This window comes from Bombina bombina, chromosome 2 (assembly GCF_027579735.1).
Source record: "Bombina bombina isolate aBomBom1 chromosome 2, aBomBom1.pri, whole genome shotgun sequence".
Lineage (NCBI taxonomy): Eukaryota > Metazoa > Chordata > Amphibia > Anura > Bombinatoridae > Bombina > Bombina bombina.
Window position 1 is genome coordinate 793,329,233 of NC_069500.1, and position 16,130 is coordinate 793,345,362.

The window sequence follows — 16,130 nt, forward strand, 5'->3', positions numbered from 1 at the left end:
GATTTATCTCCTGCCTCCCTTTACAGTACAACAACACTTCCTTTTTTCTACCTCTGCTGATATGTTTCAGCACTGGTTTGGCCTGTCTGCGTTCAGTGGATGAGTGTCTACCACATTTACGGAAAGTATTTTTTCTTTAAAGACACACCTAGCTTATTTTGGGTACTTTCTGTTTAAAGTTATATGCCATATATTATGTTTCATATTGCAGCCCAGGGAGAGTAGTTTTTTTCTCTATGCATAATTTTAGCGATGCAGTTTTTTTAAAAATATACGTTACCACTACTTAACTTTTTTATGGGGATTAGTATTAAAACGCTAGCACACTGCTGATGTTTTTTCTTTGCCTTGAATTAAATTTACAGGCCAGCTATATTGCTTACCTTTAGCCGTTTTTTGTATTTTGCTTGAGCGCGCCACCGTGTAGCGTCTCTTTTATACCCGCCCCTTATAACATCATCATATGCGCCATTTTTTTCACACACGCTTTTTGCCGCTGATTTTCGCGCATTTTCTTTGCTAAAGTATTTTTTATAATTATAAGTATTTTGATAATATTGGGGCTTTATGTTTCGACAAATATATATATACTTGAACCTCTATAAATAGTGTTTCTATTAACTATTATTTATTTTGGCAGTCTTTTTTTCCATTCCTCAAAGTTCTTTAACCCCTTAATGACCGGACCATTTTTCAATTTTCTTACCCTTAATGACAATGGCTATTTTTACATTTCTGCAGTGTTTGTGTTTAGCTGTAATTTTCCTCTTACTCATTTACTGTACCCATACATATTATATACCGTTTTTCTCGCCATTAAATGGACTTTCTAAGGATACCATTATTTTCATCATATCTTATAATTTCCTATAAAAAAAAATATAAAATATGAGGAAAAAATTGAAAAAAACACACTTTTTCTAACTTTGACCCCCAAAATCTGTTACACATCTACAATCACCAAAAAACACCTATGCTAAATAGTTTCTAAATTTTGTCCTGAGTTTAGAAATACCCAATGTTCACATGTTCTTTACTTTTTTTGCAAGTTATAGGGCCATAAATACAAGTAGCACTTTGCTATTTCCAAACAACTTTTTTTCAAAATTAGCGCTAGTTACATTGGAACCCTGATATCTGTCAGGAATACCTGAATATCCCTTGACATGTATATATTTTTTTTTAGAAGACAACCCAAAGTATTGATCTAGGCCCATTTTGGTATATTTCATGCCACCATTTCACCGCCAAATGTCATCAAATAAAAAAAAAGTTCACTTTTTCACAAATTTTGTCACAAACTTTAGGTTTCCCACTGAAATTATTTACAAACAGCTTCTGCAATTAAGGCACAAATGGTTGTAAATGCTTCTTTGGGATCCCCTTTGTTCAGAAATAGCAGACTTATATGGCTTTGTGGTTGCTTTTTGGTAAGTAGAAGGCCGCTAAATGCTGCTGCGCACCACACGTAAATTATGCCCAGCAGTTAAGGGGTTAAATTAGGTAGCTTGTAGGGAGCTTGCAGGGTTAATTTTAGCTTTAGGGTAGAGATCAGCCTCCCACCTGACACATCCCACCCCCTGATCCCTCCCAAACAGTTCTCTTCCCTCCCCCACCCCACAATTGTCCCCGCCATCTTAAGTACTGGCAGAAAGTCTGCCAGTACTAAATAAAAGGAGTTTTTATTTTTTTTAATAAAAAAAAATAAAATGTTTTAGCTGTGATGGACTCCTGCCTTAGCCCCAACCTCCATGATCCCCCCCCCAGCAATCTAACCCTCTCCCCTACCTAATTGCCGCCATCTTGGGTACTGGCAGCTGTCTGCCAGTACCCAATTTGCCCCCCAAAAAAGTGTTTTTAATTATTTTTTATTACTAATTTATTTTTTTCTGTAGTGTAGCAGCCCCCCACAATACCCCAACCCCCTCCCCCTCCCAGATCCTCATATATATATATTTCCCCCCCTCTTCCCACTCATTGGTGTCAGTGTGGGTAGGTGATCGCGGGCGTGCGCGCGCACCCGCGCACGCGCACGCGCGCACCCGCACGCTCCCGGCACCCGGCGTGCACATTGCACTAACAGGAGCCGGATGCCGGGTAGCGATGGGCCGCCCACCCGCCTCCCAGTTGCGCTCCCACCCACCAACGAACCGGCCGCATCGCTACCGGTGCAGAGAGGGCCACAGAGTGGCTCTCTCTGCATCGGATGCTTTCTAAGGGTATTGCAGGATGCCTCAATATCGAGGCATCACTGCAATACCCTGAGAGCTGCTGGAAGCGATTGCGATCGCTTCCAGCACTCTCTTAGACAAGTGACGTACCAGGTACGTCCATTGTCACTAACTGCAAGTTTTTGCAGGACGTACCTGGTACGTCACTTGTCATTAAGGGGTTAAGCAATAAGAGTTTTTATAATATTGTAAAAAAAATTACTTTTTTTCCACATTTGTTTCTATGCCATAATGGAACATGCTACTTATGTCCCTAAAATTACCATAGGACCTGAGTCTGTTGAACACCTTTCTACCAAAGCTAAGTGTATCTTTTGCAAAACTTCTGCCATCTTCAGCAAATTTATGTGACTCATGTGTATTGTTTTTATCACAATCTAATGATGCTCCTATGGTTTCAATCTCACAGATGGATGTAGATGGCGTACCCCCAGCAATGAAGAAATTTATTGCTGCTTCAAATGAGAGGGCTCTGACTGATTTTCCGCCTTTAAATAAGCGTAAGAGATCAGCACGTTTTGCCTTCATCTAGTAAAATCTGTGCTGATCAGACTAATACTGACGTATCTTCTCATGATGATGATTCCTCTGATACTGAGGCTCCTTTATCTGATACAGAACCAGATACATATTTTTTATTTAAAATTTAGCACATTTGGTCTCTTTTAAACGAAGTTTGAGTCACTTTAGATATTGAGGAAGTTAAACCTTCTGAGGATATTCCTTGTAACAACTTAAATTCCTTTTTTAAGTCTAACATTGTTATTCCAGAGATATTTCCTGTTCCTAATGAAGTCTCTAATATTATCTCTAAGGAATGGTCTAAACCTGGTACTTCTTTAATCCTTCTTATAGGTTTAAAAAATTGTATCCTTTACCTGTTGCTAGTTTAGAGCTATGGGAAACTATACCTAAGGTAGATGGGGCTATTTCTTCTCTAGCTAAATGTACTACAATTCTGTTAGAAGATAGTACTTCTTTCAAAGATCTTTTAAACTTGAATCTTTTTTGAGAAGGGCTTATATACTGGTTATGATCTTAGGCCAGCTATATCTATTGCTGATGTAGCCGCCGCCTCTACTTTTTGGCTTTCTAATCTTGCTCAGCAACTTTCTTCAGACCCTGAATGCTGTAATGTTATTCAAATACTACACGAAGCAAATCTTTTTATGTGTGATGCAGTATTTGACATTGTCAAAATTAACATTAAAACTATGGCCCATATTTATCAAGCTCCATACGGAGATTGAAGGGCCGTGTTTCTGGCAAGTCTTTAGACTCGCCATAAACACAAGTTATGAAGCAGCGGTCACAAAGACCGCTGCTCCATAACCTGTCCGCCTGCTCTGAGCAGGGGGACAGACATCGCCGGAAATCAACCCAATCGAGTACGATCGGGTTGATTGACACCCCCCTGCTGGCGGCCCATTGGCCGCGAGTCTGCAGGGGGCCGCGTTGCACCATCAGCTCTTGTGAGCTGCTGGTGCAATGCTGAATACGGCAAGCATATTGCTCGCCGTATTCAGCGAGGTCTGGCGGACCTGATCCACAGTGTCGGATCAGGTCCGCCACACCTTGATAAATATGCCCCTGTGTCTTTAGCTATTTTTTCTAGAAGAGCTTTATGGCTTGAATACTGGAATGCTGATATGGTTTCCAAGATGAGATTACTCTCTCTCTTTTCAGGGTCAGAATCTATTTGGTTCTCAATTAGATTTAATTATTTCTTCCATTACAGGAGGTAAGTCTGTCTTTTTGCCTCAAGACTATAGATCTAAAGGAAAGCTAATCCTGTCCAAAAAACAGCATGAAGGTGTGGCCCCCAACCCAGTTCTTCTGGTAGGGGGCAGATTTAAACTTTTTCAGAAAATTTGGTCAGAATCTGTCCAAAATCCCTGGATTCAGAATATAATCTCTCAGGGTTATCAAATTGGTTTCCACATCTTGGGCTTTCAAGAATGAGGCTTCAGTGGATCAAATCTGCAAAGCAACCACTTGGTCTTCTTTGCATACTTTTACCAAATTTTACCATTTTGATATTTTTGCCTCTTCAGAAGCAGCTTTTGGTAGAAAGGTTCTTCAGGCAGTGGACATTTGTTGATTCGGTTGCCTATATATATTTTTTCAGGTTTTTTAGTTATTAAAAGATTTTATTTTTTATATTATTTTCAGTGAAAAAAGCGATTTATATTTTAACCCTCCCTTTTTATTTGTTACTGATGGACTTCCACATCTTGGGTATTATATCCCATATGTAACAAATCGTGGACTCTAGCCACCTATATGAAAGAAAACATAATTTATGTAAGAACTTAACTGATAAATTAATTTCTTTCATGGTGGCGAGAGACCATGAGGTCCTCTCCCTATTATGGGTTGTTTTTTAACATAGCACATCTTTTTTTCCTGATCTTTTTTTGGGGGCTTTTTCTTACTCTTTTTTTTACACCTCACGTCTTGGCTATACGTTCAACTGAGATATGAGTGAGGTGGGTGGGGTATTTATAGGCTTTGAGGTTTGGGAAACTTTGCCTCCTCCTGCTGGGAATGTATATTCTATATGTAACAAATCGTGGACTCTCGCCACCATGAAAGAAATTAATTTATCAGGTAAATTCATACATAAATTATGTTTTTCAGATCCTTGCTTAAAGCCCTATTTTTACTATGGGACCAAAAAAGATCTCAGTGATCACAATCAATTATTAAGTGGCTTTTTAACACTTTTCGAGGCCAGAATTAAAATATAACATCATTGCACTTGATAAGACCCTCAAAGGGCATTTTGGAGATCTTTACATCTATTTCACAGCTATTTAGTAACATGTGCAAACACTCTAAAATGGCCACAGGAAACATTGTAGAGGTCTATTAAAGGGAAAGTCTAGTCAAAATTAAAATTTCATGATTCAGATAAGTCATACAATTTTAAAAAACTTTCCAATTTACTCTTATCATCAAATTAACTTTGCACTCTTGGTATTCTTAGTTGAAAGCTAAACCGTGGTAGGCTCATATGCTTATTTCTAAGCCCTTGAAGACCACTTCTTATCTGATTGCATTTCACAGTGTTTCACAGCTAGAGGGTGTTAGTTCACGTGTGCCATATAGATAAAATTGTGCTCACTCCCGTGGAGATACTTATGAGAGGGCACTGATTGGCTAAAATGCAAGTCTGTCAAAATAACTGAAATAAGGGGACAGTCTGTATAGGCTTAGATACAGGTAATCACAGAGGTAAAAAGCATATAAATATATCAGTGTTGGTTATGCAAAACTGGAGAATAGGTAATAAAGGGATTATCTATTTTTTAAACAATAAATATTCTGGAGTAGATGGTCCCTTTAACATACATGGTATTGATTTCTATCACTATATGGTAACTTTTAAACTTTCACAAGTATTGTTTTTGACAATTTATTTCTATTTATTGTTAAAGGAGCTTTTTCCAATCTGGTGTGATCTAAAAAGAAGATGGCGTTTATGGATATCTATGGATAGGACTTATAATATCTTGTTATATTGGATTTTAACAGTACTGAAACTGTAAAGCATGAGCCTTACAACATTGTATCTGCCTAGAAGACCTTAAAACAAGATCACGTCTTCGTCACAACAGTGAGAATGAAAGTGCTGGCACCCACAGTATTGGACTTGTAAACTAGAACTTGCCTTTGTGGCTTTGGGGCATATTTATCAATGTGCGAGCGGACATAATACGAAGTAGCGTATCATGTCCGCCGCACATCGATACGCTGTCGGCATTTATCATTGCACCAGCAGTTCTGGTGAACTGCTGGTGCAATGCCACCCCCTGCAGATCGGTATTCGATCGGGCTGATTTTTGTCCGTCTCCTCAGAGCAGGCGGACAAGTTATGGAGCAGCGGTCTTTAGAAACAAGGGGCATAAAGCTCCATACGGAACTTGATAAATATGCCCCTTTGAGTTCAATACAGTCTTGTTGGCAGCCTAGTTAGAACTTTTTTCACTTTTTGCGATGAGTTTGTTTAAAGTTAAAAAATTTCTGCAGGCCAGTTTGAAATTTTAAAATTAAATTAGGCAATTAGGCTAAAGCATCAGCTCAATTGCAATGTGTTGATTAACTGGAGCATAAAGCAATTGTTAAAGTTTTATAATAAATTGCAGCAGTTAAAAATTGCAAATCAAATTAGCAGCTGAGAAAAAAAAATAAAAAATTCTGTGTCTTGAATAAATGTAATTCCTTTGCTCTTGGTCTAACATCACATAATTATAAGGTTAAAATGCATTGCTCACAACAATATCTTATATTCAGTGTCACAGCTTTGCAGACTGGGTTGCAAATGTCCCTGAGAGTCGTCACTTTGTCACTGCTCCATATTTGACTGTTTAATTCAAAAAGCACTTTGCTCTGGATACACTGTGTTAATGAAAAAGTACACAGTGCAGCCAGGTCACAGCCCTGTTTGAAAGAAAATAGCCTAGTGTGGAGCAGTTCTGCAAAGCGAAATCACTAACAGTTCCTGCATCTGTCCTGTTCTTTCTGCAGACATGCTGCATTTTCTGCAATGACATCTTAGATCACAGCATATTCTGCCTTAGGGATGGCAATACAGAATCTTTAACTGTACCTATAACTACAAGGGGAAGTGTTGCAGAGGACAGTTGGAAGTCTTTTACTAGTATGTTCTGAATTGTTTGTTTAGTTCTAAATAAAAGGTGAATCTCTGCAAATGTTGTATTGCAATATTTATATTGTTTTATTTTAAATTAACATTTGTAATATCTCAGTAAACTAATTTACCTTAAATATATGAACATCGGTGGTTTTGAGCACTCCAGCCTCAACAGTCTGATACTCTTTGGAACTGGCATCCAGTCTGACAGTAGTTAGAAATCGCTCTCCCATTGCTTCCCAGTTCATGGGATATTTTATGTCTGAAGAAAAACAAATATAGTGTAAATAAAAGTTAAAGTTTCATTCTTTATTTTTTTGAGTATTTACAAACATACATAACATATATTGTGAAATCACTGACCCTTTTGTTCCAACAAACGTATTTCTTTCTCCTCATCAAGTACATATATGCTGATTTTTAATAGCAGATAAAAAGTCATATAGAAATTTCTGTGTGCACTTCTGTATCTTAAAAGAGTACCAAGTACAGCAAACCTTTCATTTAGTAATTGTTTACTATTTTTATGGGTTTATATTTTGTGCGTATGCTTGTTTCTGTCCTTTAGGGAGATCAGGTTTTGGGGAGTCCATTGGGTAGGGGCTTGTTTAGTTGAGGGAGCAGTTTAGAGAAGACTCATATTAGAAGCTTGTTGAAAAGGGGGGGTCATATAGGACTATGAGGGTTATGCTGTGGGATGGTCATCTAGAGAGGGCCCTAGAGGAATAGGAATGTCTTACTTAAAGGGACACTAAACCCCAAAAAAATATTTCATGATTCAAGTAGAGAATAAAATTTTAAACAACATTCCAATTTACTTCTATTATCTAATTTTTTTCATTCTTTAGATATCCTTTGTTGAAGAAATAGCAATGCACATGGGTGAGCCAATCACACAAGGCATCTATATGCAGCAACCAATCAGCAGCTACTGAGCCTATCTAGATATGCTTTTAAGCAAAGTATATCAAGGGAATGAAGCAAATTAGATAATAGAAGTAAATTAGAAAGTTGTTTAAAATTGTATGCTCTTTCTAAATCATAAAATAAACATTTTGGGTTTTATGTCCCTTTAAAGTCCAACTGGAAAATCGTCATTCTATAGAATCTTCTGAGCAGCCAGTAACATGTCCTACTTTCCACCTCACTAGTATTTCTGTGGTGTGGTTCCTGTTCAGGATTCACCCATTTACACACTAAAAAAAAACCTCAATCCTGAGTGGATATTAGATTAACCAATAAGAATTTATGTGGACTGGCTTAAAATTAATATAATTCTCTTCTGATTGGTTAATCAGTGATTAGGAGCACACCGTAATGAGGAACAGGATTGAGGAAAACCTGTTGTTGGCTGGAAGGAAGAGGCACAAGATTCTTCATCCACAAATAAGGTAAGATATCTCTGGGTGTACTTGCTATTTTTTTAAATGTAACAGCTTGGTTTTTAATTTTGGGGGTACCCAGGGTTTGCATTTGGGAAATCATGTAAGGAGGATCTTATGAAGGATTTAAGACCATAGGGGAGTTTCCAGTGAGGATTTGCATAAGGAGGCAATTACAATTAAGGGGTTTTCAATGGGATTGTGTGGGAAGGCAGTTAGGTGTAATGTAGTTATTTCAGTGGGAGGCATGTTGTGGGGGTATATAGGGGTCATAGTGTGGCTGTTGGGTTGCTGGGTACATTAAGCTATGGGGAGTAGAGATGGGAAATTGCTTTATTTTGTCTAGGTTGTTTTGAAGTTATCTATTGTAGTGTTGGGAGATGTGTCAGTCATCAGGCACTTTTGCTGTGGGTCAGGCTATGGTTAGGGTTAATTGAAGAGCGGATAGACTGCAGCAACATTAATTGGGTACTAACACTTAGTACAATACAATATAAATTACAATAATTATAGTTACTGGGGCCAGAAGCTATTATTTAGTAACATACAAATAGCACACTGTCACTAAACAACAGCAATCTCAGTGTGATCCAAATACTAAACAGTAACAACCTGCTGTAGATAGATTTCTTTTATAATCGCACCATTCTAGAGACTTACCATTCAATGTTAAAATATTAACATGTGCAGCTTCCATTAATATTACTGCTCCATGTACTTAAAGGGACAGGAAACCCCAAAAATTGCTTTCATGCTTTGGATAGAACATACAATTTTAAACAACTTTCCAATTTACTTCCATTATCAAATTTGCTTTGTTCTCTTGTTACCCTTTGCTGAAGAAACATCATTGCACTACTGGCAGCTAGTTGAACACATTTAGGCAGCCAATCCCAAGAGACAAATGTGTGCAGACACCAATCAGAAGCTAGCTCCCACTATTTTAGGATATGTGTGCATTCTTTTTCAATAAAGCATACAAAGAAAACAAAGCATATTTGAAAATAGAAGTGAATTTAAAAGTGTCTTAAAATGACCTGCTCTATCTGAATCATGCAAGTTTAATTTTTATTTTCCTATCCCTTTAGGTTCTAATACTTATATCTTTCCTTGTTTTGTTCATCATCTTGACATTTATGACATATATATTAACTATATTCTATTTTTTTCCCTTCCTAAAGTAGGCATCGTATATACTAAGCACAACTAAGCTCTAATTTATAAAGGAATCACTCTATGTACAATCATACCTGACTCCAAGTCGCTTCTTAAAACAGTCACCTCCTGATTGAGCCTTTCAAGAGATGCCTTCATTGTCCCCAGGTTGACTTTAGCTCTCTTTCCATCTTCAATGTCAACTGTCACTATACCATTGTTATGGAATAAAAATGCGCTTTCCAGTATAAAAGTGGCATCTTCTAAGAACGGCACCTTAGTAGAGCCCTCATTATACGCCCACTGAATCAGCAGTCCTGCTTTTTCTTGCTTTGACTGTTCACGTCTGGAATGTACAATGGTTTTCATAATGGATCGAATATTCATAGATACCTGCATAACTGTTGCTTGGCAACCTTTCAGACAGATGCTTATTTTATCTGTATCAAGTATCATTTGAACGTCAACATTATCTTTAACGGGCGAAAAAAGTTTCTGCATCTCATCCAGTGAAAGATTTTTGAGCATCTGGTCATTGATCTCTTCTTCTCCATATTGATCATCAAATGCTTGTTTTAAGTGACGTCTGGCTGCTTCCACTTCTTCTTCTCGCTGTCCGATAATGCTGAACAGGGCTGGAGGAGGTTTAGGAATTGGATGCTCAAAATATGTAATGTCGTTAAGAAATGGAGTACCTGGGATTTCCCGGTGTTTTAAACGATTTGAAATAACAGCTACATGTGAGAGAAATGGGAGAGGAAAACAAGAAAATCATTATAATGATTAAGATGCAAACGATCAATACTTTAGTCAGTAGTTTATATTTTTCATAAATAGGATGCTCTATGTTTAACATTTGAATGATGGCATCAGCTTTTCTCGAAATTAATCGTGATTTTGAAATTTCTTTTTTGAAAATCCTTCTTCTTAAAAACTGTATATACAATATAATAAAGCAAATTTTATAGAAAAATTAATTAAAGGGACACTGAACACTAAATACATTTCATGCACCTCCCTCTAATTATGGGTAATACCATTTTGAAACATGTGCAAACACATCAGCACTGGAATGCAGTGAAAGCTAGATTTCAACACCCATGACTAGAAAGAGGTAGGTATAACCTAAAGACTATGCTTAAAAAAGTATTAAGGGCTAGATTACCAGTGGAAGGCTACATTTTTTGTTAGCCCGCAAACGGGCAATGGGGCGCGATAATTAACCGTCCATTACAAGTGGCTGGTTATTGCTACCGTGAGCTCGTGTTTAGAAAATCCAATCCGATCGCTGGTTAATTTTCTAAAAGTGCCCCAAATGCCCTCAAAATATAGGGCATTTAATTTTTTTATTAAAAAAAATGCGGTCTATGGAAACTGTGTGTTCCCAGTAAATATATATGTATATCAGCTCATGTTCGTATTGCTGTTAACTTGTAATACCAGCACACTATAGCGTGCGCTGGTATTACAAAGTGGATCGCTGATATTGCTTTCTTGAAAGTGATATTTAGCGCTCCACTTGTAATCTAGCCTTTGGTGTTTAAAGTTATGGTAAATTTTAACGTTTGTGAAAGTCTATTTTGAATCTATGCCTTCATTTTACTGTACCATCATTCATTAATTGTAATCAAAGATGTGCTCCAACATTATTTTATTTAGATAATCATTATATTTCATTATTATTAAAAAATATAAAAAAAAATTATGAGGTGACATCCCCCCTCCAATAGCTGTGCTAGTCATATAGCACTCCATACAAAAAAAGCTGCTTCAGAGCCTCGCCGTGTTGTATGGTGTGCCGTATGGCTAGCACGGCTATTGGATAAGAGTTGGATATGTCACCTGATGAAAAAAAAACTTTTGTAATTGTGCAGGGATGCGGACACAGGATAAGTTTGGATTCAAACAGGTAAAGTAGTTTTGAAATGGCAATTTTCATCAAAACAAATATTTACTATAGGTCTTCCAAACATTTAATTCATAAACTCAACCCTGATTTGCTCTTTAGTGTTCAGACTACTCCAAACATTTTATAATTTATTGCTCTCTACAATGTATCTACATACAGTGACTATTCCTATATACAACAAAACGTTTTACATTTAAATTCCCTTTACAATCTTTACATTTACAAATGATTGCATTGCTTACCCCATGGACTCCAGGAAGGCTCAGGCACTGAGCTGAATTGTTCTCTCACTAAATTGCAGAAGATGCTGTAGATGTGTGGTTGGTATGCAATCAGCCGCACTACAGAAAGACAGGATAGACTCTTGTTCTGGATAAAAGAGTTTATGGCATTGGTAATTGATCTGCCCACAGACTGAGGATCGAACCTACACTCTCCTAAGCAAAAACAAACATAACAACAAACCTTTGTTTAATTAATCCATCTTGTAGTGTTAAACCAGTAAAGGTAAAAGCAACATCTCAAAATCAGATCAAGACAATAGCCTAGATTTATTATAACCCAGTCATTTGAAATAACTCTTGCTGCAACATCATGACTTGAAATTGGTGCATTTAAAGAAATCTCCCCCCCCCACCATTGTAACATAAGTAATAACATGGAGCTTCCATTATAATCAACAGAGCAAAATACATTTCATAACCACCAAAGTGTAGGATACTGGCATCAATAAATTCCTTCAAAACATTACAGAACAAACAGAAAAAAACAAAACAAAATTGAAACAAGTTTGTCAGCTTTGCAATAGCGATTACAAAACAGCGAGCCTTTATTAATTGCGCTGCTTGGTATCAGTTTAGTTGAAAAAAAAAATCACACCCCCTGTTGTTTCTGCAAAATCATCAAGACACCTTCTGTTGTATCCAGCAGACGTGAATATTTTACGATAACAAACATTCGGCTAGATTACGAGTTTTGCGTTATGAGCGGCTCGCTACTAACTTGCGAGTTATTTCCACCGCTCACCTCCCTATAGCGCTGCTATTACAGGTTTTCAAAAACCCAGCGTTAGCAGGCAATATGTCAGCGTTGAGCTCCATACCGCACCCAAATACCAGCGCTGCTTTGAGCTGGTTTTACATGCTCGTGCACGATTTATCCCATAGACATCAATGGGGAGAGCCAGCTAAAAAAAAGCCTAACACCTGCAATAAAGGAGCGTAAAGCTCCGTAACACAGCCCCATTGATTCCTATGGGGAAAGAAAATGTATGTTTACACCTAACACCCTAACATAAACCCAGAGTCTAAACACCCCTAATCTGCCACCCCCAACATTGCCGACACCTACATTACACGTATTAACCCCTAATCTGCCGCCCCCGACATCGCCGCCACTTACCTACACTTATTAACCCCTAATTATTATTATTGGTTATTTGTAGAGAGCCAACAGATTCTGCCGCCCCTAACATCGCCACCACCTACATTACACTTATTAACCCCTAATCTGCCCCCCCCCCAAAGTCGCCGCCACTATACTAAAGTTATTAACCCCTAAACCTAACCCTAAGTGTAACCCTAACACCCAATAACTTTAATATAATAAAAATAAATCTAAATAAAAATTATTAATTAACTAAATAATTCCTATTTAAAACTAAATACTTACCTATAAAATAAAACCTAAGCTAACTACAATAGTAGCTAGTTACATTGTAGCTATCTTAGGTTTTATTTTTATTTCACAGGCAAGTTTGTATTTATTTTAACTAGGTAGACTAGTTAGTAAATAGTTATTAACTATTTACTAGCTACCTAGTTAAAATAAATACAAATGTACCTGTCAAATAAAACATAACCTGTCTTACACTAACACCTAACCTTACACTACAATTAAATAAATTACATTAATTAAATACAATTAACTAAATTACAAAAAAAACAAACACTAAATTACACAAAGCAAAAAAGAAATGATCAAATATTTAAACTAATTACACCTAATCTAATAGCCCTATCAAAATAAAAAAGCCCCCCAAAAATAAAAAAACCCTAGCCTAAACTAAACTGCCAATAGCCCTTAAAAGTGCCTTTTGTGGGGCATTGCCCCTAAGAAATCAGCTCTTTTACCTGTAAAAAAAAATACAAACAACCCCCCAACAGTAAAACCCACCACCCACACAACCAAACCCCCCAAATAAAATCCTATCTAAAAAACCTAAGCTCCCCATTGCCCTGAAAAGGGCATTTGGATGGGCATTTAGCACTTTTTCAGCCCAAACCCTAAGCTAAAAATAAAACCCACCAATAAACCCTTAAAAAAACCTAACACTAACCCCACGAAGATCCACTTACAGTTTTCGAAGACCAGACATCCATCCTCAACAAAGCCGGGAGAAGTCTTCAACCAAGCGGCAAGAACTCCTCAACGAAGTCAGGAGAAGTCTTCATCCAAGCGGCAAGAAGTGGTCCTCCATGCGGGCAGAAGTCTTCCGATTGGCTGATCGAATTCTATCAGCCAATCGGAAATTAACCCCTTAATGACCGGACCATTTTTCAATTTTCTTACCCTTAATGACAATGGCTATTTTTACATTTCTGCAGTGTTTGTGTTTAGCTGTAATTTTCCTCTTACTCGTTTACTGTACCCACACATATTATATACCGTTTTTCTCGCCATTAAATGGACTTTCTAAAGATACCATTATTTTCATCATATCTTATAATTTACTAAAAAAAAATGATAAAATATGAGGAAAAAATGGAAAAAAAACACACTTTTTCTAACTTTGACCCCCAAAATCTGTTACACATCTACAATCACCAAAAAACACTGATGCTAAATAGTTTATAAATTTTGTCCTGAGTTTAGAAATACCCAATGTTTGCACGTTCTTTGCTTTTTTTGCAATTTATGGGGCAATAAATACAAGTAGCACTTTACTATTTCCAAACCACTTTTTTTCAAAATTAGCGCTAGTTACTTTGGAACCCTGATATCTGTCAGGAATACCTGAATATCCCTTGACATGTATATATTTTGTTTTAGAAGACATCCCAAAGTATTGATCTAGGCCCATTTTGGTATATTTCATGCCACCATTTCACCGCCAAATGCAAATAAAAAATAAAAAGTTAACTTTTTCACAAATTTTGTCACAAACTTTAGGTTTCCCACTGAAATTATTTATAAACAGCTTCTGCAATTATGGCACAAATGGTTGTAAATTCTTCTCTGGGATCCCCTTTTTCAGAAATAACAGACTTATATGGCTTTGTGGTTGCGTTTTGGTAATTAGAAGGCCGCTAAATGCCGCTGCGCACCACACGTGTTTTATGTCCAGGAGTGAAGGGGTTAATTAGGGAGCTTGTAGGGAGCTTGTAGTGTTAATTTTAGCTTTAGTGTAGTAGACAACCCCAAGTATTGATCTAGGCCCATTTTGGTATATTTTATGCCACCATTTCACCGCCAAATGCGAGCAAATAAAAAAAAAACTTTACATTTTTCACAATTTTAGGTTTCTCACTGAAATTATTTACAAACAGCTTGTGTTATTATGGCAGAAATTGTTGTAAAAGCTTCTCTGGGATCCCCTTTGTTCAGAAATAGCAGACTTATATGGCTTTGGCGTTGCTTTTTGGTAATTAGAAGGCCGCTAAATGCTGCTGCGCACCACACGTGAATTATGCCCAGCAGTGAAGGGGTTAAATTAGGTAGCTTGTAAGGAGCTTGCAGGGTTAATTTTAGAGATCAGCCTCCCACCTGACACATCCCACCCCCTGATCCCTCCCAAACAGCTCTCTTCCCTCCCCCACCCCACAATTGTTACCGCCATCTTAAGTACTGGCAGAAAGTCTGCCAGTACTAAATAAAAGAGTTTTTTTTTTTTTTTTAAATAAAAATAATAAAATATTTTAGTTGTGATGAACCCCTTCCTTAGCACCAACCTCCCTGATCCCCCCCTCCAGCTCTCTAACCCTCTCCCCTACCTAATTACCGCCATCTTGGGTACTGGCAGCTGTCTGCCAGTACCCAGTTTGGCCCCACAAACCAAAGTATTTTAATTTTATTTTTATTTGTAATTATTTCTGTAGTGTAGCAGCCCCCCCACAATACCCCCCACCCCCTCCCAGATCCTTTTATATGGAGAAAAAAAATTTTTAAACTTTTTTTCCCCCTTCCTAACTTCATTGGTGTCAGTGTGGCTAATGCGTGCACGTTCACGCGCGTCCACGTGCACACCCTCGTGCACGCGCGCGCATCGTGCACGCGCGCGCATCGTGCACGCGCGCACACGCTCCCTCCTCCCACCCGGTCAAACGGCACCATCGGCACCATCGCTACCAGTGCAGAGAGGGCCACAGAGTGGCTCTCTCTGCATCGGAAGCTTGTAAAGGGGTATTGCAGGATGCCTCCATATCGAGGCATCACTGCAATACCCTCAGAGCTGCTGGAAGTGGTTGTGATCACTTCCAGCACTCTGTTAGACAACTGACGTACCAGGTACGTCTATTGTCATTAACTGCTTGTTAATGCATGACGTACCTGGTACGTCAGTTGTCATTAAGGGGTTAAAGGTGAAAAAATCCTATTGGCCAACAGCCAATATGATTTTTTTCACCTTTAATTCCGATTGGCTGATAGAATTCGATCAGCCAATCGGAATTCAAGGGACGCCATCTTGGATGACGTCATTTAACGTAACCATCATTGTACGGCTATGTAATTTAGTGTTTCTTTTTGTAATTTAGTTAATTGTATTTAATTAATGTAATTTATTTAATTGTAGTGTA

General features: G+C 37.8%; 1 protein-coding gene across 1 annotated transcript in view; it reads right to left on the reverse strand.

The window, feature by feature from the left end:
* Positions 1-16,130, reverse strand: part of LOC128649615 (protein mono-ADP-ribosyltransferase PARP14) — a 220,457-nt gene that overhangs the window by 51,195 nt on the left and 153,132 nt on the right. Inside the window, exons 13-15 of the mRNA XM_053702975.1 lie at positions 11,577-11,771; positions 9,521-10,159; positions 7,017-7,150 (exon numbers count right to left, since the gene is read on the reverse strand). Coding sequence (XP_053558950.1) covers positions 7,017-7,150; positions 9,521-10,159; positions 11,577-11,771 — 968 coding nt within the window. The remainder of the gene's footprint in view (positions 1-7,016; positions 7,151-9,520; positions 10,160-11,576; positions 11,772-16,130) is intronic.